The sequence below is a fragment of the Juglans regia genome, chromosome 3 (assembly GCF_001411555.2).
Source record: "Juglans regia cultivar Chandler chromosome 3, Walnut 2.0, whole genome shotgun sequence".
NCBI lineage: Eukaryota > Viridiplantae > Streptophyta > Magnoliopsida > Fagales > Juglandaceae > Juglans > Juglans regia.
In genome coordinates, this window is record NC_049903.1 from 12,007,912 (window position 1) to 12,013,766 (window position 5,855).

Below are 5,855 nucleotides of genomic sequence, written 5' to 3' on the forward strand. Positions count from 1 at the left end.
AATAAAAAAATTATAAAATATATATTTAATAGATAGTCCAATTTATAATTTGTTTTAAAAGAAATAATTCTAGAACGAGCACTTCTTATTTTCTACAAAAAACCTTATTACTTGGGATCGTCACCGAAATAAGATAATAATAATAAATAATTATAATAAAAGAACATATAGTAGGCGTGGAAACTCATAGGATTGCACTTTATGGGGAAGGCAATTTCAACACCACTCCTCTTCCAATCAAAGCTCCTCTGTTTCTCTCTGTTCTACCTCTTCACCTCTCTCTTTCTAGCTCTCTACACCTCTCTCTCCCAATCCAAATGCCTCTTCAGATCATCCCCCTTCGATCCAATCCAGGCCCCTCTCTTCGCCTACCCTCCCTCCTACGGCGAGCACAAGTACGCCATCCCTACCCATCGTTCCACATGCTCTTCCCCTGTCTTCTTCTCAGGTTTTTTTTTTTCTGCTTTCGCCTCTTAATCACTGAATTTTGCTTTTATTGATTGTAGTCGCCGTATTTTAATAATTTTTTTTTCTTTGTATGTTCAGATTATTGGGCGGTGTTGAAGGAAATCCAGGATTTGTGTAAGAATTCTTCGCCGGTTTCGCCGGTTTTGAAATATATGCAGGGCCACGCTGATAGTTTCGGTGGGAATTTCAGTACCCAGAAAAGGATTTCTTATTTTGATCACGAGAACACTAGCGTCGAAGTTCCTTGTGGATTCTTGAAGAATTTTCCTATTAATAAATATGGTTAGTTTTATACCGAAATTCTCAGATTCATAGTTTTCTTGCCGTCTTCCAGTTTTCGTATAAAACGGGGAATTATTTTTATTTTATTTTACAGACAAGTCAGTTTGAATTTTGTTCTTCTGTTCTTATGTGAAATTCAGATCGAGCTGCAATGGAAAAATGTAATGAAGTGGTCGTAGTCTCTGCAATCTTCAATGACCATGACAAAATCCGGCAGCCAAGGGGTCTTGGATCCAAAACACAAGATACTGCATGTTTCTTCATTTTTGTAGATGATGTTACTCTCCAAGGACTTCATCACCACAAATTAATCTCGAACGAATCAGGGGAATATAAGATAGGAGTGTGGAGAATTGTTAGAGTTTTGAGCAAGGACTTATATGAGAATCCAGCCATGAACGGAGTGATACCTAAATATTTAGTTCATAGACTTTTCCCAAACTCAAAATTCAGTATTTGGATAGACGCGAAGCTGCAGCTAATGGTGGATCCTTTACTGCTGATTCATACACTTGTTGTATCGGAGAATGTGGATATGGCCATATCCAAACATCCGTACTATGTTCATACCATGGAAGAGGCAATGGCAACAGCAAGGTGGAAGAAATGGTTGGATGTTGATGCCTTGAAGACGCAGATGGAGACGTATTGTGACAGTGGGTTGCAACCGTGGAGTCCTAAGAAGCTCCCCTATCCCTCAGGTACTACAGCATTAATAGATTCTGGTTCTGTACATATAATTCCCATGTACATTTCCATGCCATTGAAAGCATCAATGATTTACCATCAAGGGTGGTGACTCAATAGTCTTTAGGTTACTCCCAAGTCCCACATGATTTGGCATGTACTAGATCATAGGCTTGAATTAGAACATAAATTTGCCTTAGATCATAATAGTATTAGTCACTTAAAGATTCGTTGAATTTTCTAGTAGGGCTGAGGTCTAGGCTATGACTCAAAGTCGACTTGAATGAGCGCTTGTGGCTTCTTGCCATCTAAGCTCCTCCTGCCCTGTTCCCAATAGGTAAGGTGTCACTATGACCATGCCTAGGTATGGAGACTACTTCCAGTCTCCCCCTCCTAGACTTTCTACTCACTAAAAAGAAAAAAGAGCATTCTTGCCAGGAAGTGATCAAACTAAATTCTTTAATGAGGGTGAGCTGTAAGGTAGGCGTTGATGAAATTGAATGGTAGTTATTTCAGTACATGACCAATGTATATGCAAACTAGACTCTATAATTAATTTGATGTCCACTAAGGTTGTTTCCCTGGGCCCTATCAGAACATAAAATTATTAGGTAAAGAACTCCCTCGGATGATATCATCCAGAAGAGAATTCAAGAAACTATGACCTATGACATATTCCATGATGAAGGCAGAAACCAAGTACAACGGTGCCAACTTAACCCCTTATCTCTCATCAATGTGTTTTTATTTATAAGACACAAAATGACTGCTTAGGTTTCACTGAAGTTTCTTCAAACCCATGTCTATATAGGTGGATCGAATTAGATGCATCAATTCTGGTCTAAAAATCAATCGTTGTCCCAAAAAAGTGAAACATGTCGTTTATAATCAGCCATCAGATCAAGTATGCTATAGAAACTACGCATTTCACAGTTCACAGCACAGTAACACGGTTTTCAGAACATTGGTGTGAGTACCACATGCTGACGTATCCATAAGATGAGATTATTCTTCATTTTGGTCCACATGTATTATTGTTTATTAGTACTACTCCATGTGGTAGGTCACTGTCAATATAACCAACCTAATCAAACTTTCTCAAGCTCTAAACTCCAAAAGAATAAGTAAGCATTTGCTTGCTTTGTCTCAGATGTGCCGGATAGTGCTATGATACTAAGGAAGCATGGACTGGGTAGCAACCTTTTCTCCTGCCTAATGTTCAATGAGTTGGAAGCTTTTAACCCTAGAGACCAACTGGCTTTTGCACATGTGAGAGATCAGATGAAACCAAAGCTCAAGCTCAACATGTTCGAGGTAGAAGTATTTGAGCAGGTTGCTGTGGAGTACAGGCACAACCTTAAGCGTAGCAGTACTAGCGGTGGGGAAAAAGGAACAACCAAGAACAAAAGAACCAAAAGAGCAAGCCCAGATTTGTTGTATGTTAATGGCAGCATACCTTTTGGGGATGTGGGGTGAATCCCATAATTGACTTTTCCTTTTCTTTTTTTTAATCTAAAACTAGTTGTATATTAAAAGAGGGGAAATTAGCTAAGAGAGAGGAAAGTGTTAAAACGAATCCAACAAACTACCTGTCACGTACAAAGCCTGACAAGCAATAACAGGTTGGCAGAGGAGAGGATCTCGCTTTTTCCTTTTGTCTCCATTCCCATTCTTTTTTTTTTTAGATGGCGTTGACAGGTCATGTTTCTTTAGGGAAGTATTAAAAATATAATTTTTTTTCATCCATCATTATTTATTATCTTAAATTTTATATCTTATAAAAAATATTCTACATCTTATAAAATTATAAATATAAAATATGAAAATAAATAATGATTAATATATAGAATTACTCTAAAAATATATCATTGTATTGATTATCCTCCTTGACACTACAAAGATAGAGATATATAGCTGCTACCATCAATCAATTGAGATGCCGTTTGGATGAACTAGCAAAGAAATGGAGGTAGCATTAAATAATTTTCAAAGTTTATAATGTTAATAAAACTTATGATAAAAATATTAAATACTATAGAATTCATATAATATGTCTGGCTTTTGGAAAAGCAAGGGAAACTATATATTTATTTTGTCCCTTTGTACCTATATATTCATGAAGAAACGAGAATATATGGCCAAGGAAAAGAAAAAGACAAAAAGAAAGGTAGGCAGTCTGTTAAGATATTTGAGGAGATGATCAATAATGCAGATGCTTCTTGTCAACTTTACCACCATAAACTAAACGAAATACCAAACTAACAGAACAAATGCTTTCAATATTCAAATCCAAGCTTTCCAAGACATAAAACCATCCACCATTGATATAAACAAAAGAAAGAAGGTTTTTTTTATACCATATTATATATGTAAGTATGTAACTTAATAGTCAAAAGTTTGTGATCTGGTTGACATAACTCACATTTTCTAAAATAGAAGTCTGGAGTTCGAAACCCCCATCCTCCAATAAAAGAAAAAAGTATGTAATTTAATATAAAAGATAAATAATAATATTGATGTTTAAGAATAATTTTATATTAAGGAAGTATAAATAATAAGACCAAAATTCGTGTTATATTAATTTTATAATATGTATAATATAAAAAATTAAAAAATATATATTTCGATTTGATTTAACCAGTTGCGGTGAGCATGACAAATATAAATATTACATCCCAACAAATAAGGCATATAAAACTAACATTTATAAAATCTAATAATATAATTTATTTGTGTTATACAAAATAATTGCGGGTTTCGTAAATTGACCCACAATTAACTCATTTAATAATCTAATTTTATTAGGTCAACTTGTTTAGACTCAAATATATTTATATCAAACTGAAACCAACTTATTTCAAATTGTATTTTTGTAAAGTTTATGAGTTATGTCATATATCACCTCCCTATTTCTCATTGTTAGGCACGTTTGATAAGATTGGTGTCTCTTACATTATTTTATTTTCACACATTAAGTCTCGTTTAGATGTTGAGTTGAATTAAGATGGGTTGAGTTCTTTATAAATAGTAATGAGTTGAGATAGTGAAGTGAATTTTGTGGAGCATACCTAAGATAAGTTTATATATATTTATAAAAAGTTAAAAAAAGTTGTAAGTTTCACATATAAAGGGATGTTAAATTAAAAAATATTATGAATTTTATATGTAAAATAATTTTAAATTGAGATAAATTTAAAAATTAGATGTTTATACGTTAGACGAGTTGAGATATCAATTCAGCCCAAGGTTTGGGGCCTTAAATATGAAGATTCCCACTTCGCAGGCTGCAATCAAAAGAAAGTAGGTTGAATTCTTTGGTAAATAAAATAGAATAAAAAAAAAGTGGTAATGAGACCCAAAAAAAAAAAAAAAAAAGAAGCAAGATTATAGAATCATTAGAAGATCATTTCCCGTAATCTCATACAACTCTAATGATAAAGCATCATCATGCTCACCGACCCCCACTTTTATATCTGTGAGACGAGAATCATCCTCAACACAGAAGAAACTAAGGTGAAAAAAATGGGAAGCCAGCAAATAGCAAACCACAGAGGCGACGCGGAGATCTACCATGGCGAAGCACTGTGCAAGCAGAAATCTCAGGAGCTCCTCGGAGAGATGTCTCTTCCCAAAGGGCTTCTCCCTCTGGACGATGCCACGGAAGTGGGCTACAACCGCACCACGGGCTTCGTCTGGGTGAAGCAGAAGCGCAAGAAGGAGCACCGCTTCCGCTCGATCGGGCGCTCCGTGTCGTACGACACCGAGGTCACGGCTTTTGTGGAGGACCGCCGTATGAGGAGGCTCACCGGGGTCAAGAGCAAGGAGTTTCTTATCTGGGTCACCATCTCCGATATCTACATCGACGACCCCAGTTCGGGAAAGATCACCTTCGCCAATCCAACCGGCATCTCTAGGTCGTTCCCAGTCTCGGCATTCGACCTCGACGAGGGGAAAAGTGGGGATCACAAAAACTGAGGCTTCTGTTTCTGGGGATTTAGGGGATTCTGAATGGTAACTGATGGATATGGGCAAATCTTGTGCCAAATAACACCTGGATGGGTTTTGTGTTTTCTTGCTTTATTTAGTTCCAACCGGTTCGATTCGATACTGTTTGGTTGCTAAGAATCGTAAGGATAAATGGAATTTGCAGCCAGAACTAAAACCCAAATCTTTTTTTTTCTTTTTTTCTAAATTTTCTGAGCACCAATTCTTGTTTATCAACTTGTTAATATTCGACATTGATTCCCTGAGTTCGGCGAGGGAATTGAACTGCATCGATCTTAATACCCGAAAAAACAAGAAAACCACTGAATTGAAAAGGCAAAACTAAACAGGCAAAGAAATCTCTCTACTCAAATATTCATACGGGTAATAAAATGAAAGAAATCTCAATTCCATATATATATGTAAGATTTATT

General features: G+C 36.0%; 2 protein-coding genes across 2 annotated transcripts; both read left to right on the forward strand.

The window, feature by feature from the left end:
- Window positions 1-201: 201 nt before the first annotated feature.
- Window positions 202-3,142, forward strand: LOC108988624. The gene is made up of 4 exons (XM_018961939.2): window positions 202-448; window positions 547-750; window positions 891-1,451; window positions 2,588-3,142. Exons 1-4 carry the CDS (start codon window positions 202-204, stop codon window positions 2,911-2,913), a joined length of 1,338 nt encoding a protein of 445 aa, XP_018817484.2. The 3' UTR covers window positions 2,914-3,142.
- A 1,712-nt stretch (window positions 3,143-4,854) lies between these two features.
- On the forward strand, window positions 4,855-5,652 carry LOC108988625. Its single transcript, XM_018961940.2, has one exon. The coding sequence runs from the start codon at window positions 4,885-4,887 to the stop codon at window positions 5,410-5,412; it is 528 nt and encodes a 175-aa protein (XP_018817485.1). The 5' UTR covers window positions 4,855-4,884; the 3' UTR covers window positions 5,413-5,652.
- The last annotated feature ends 203 nt before the right edge of the window (window positions 5,653-5,855 follow it).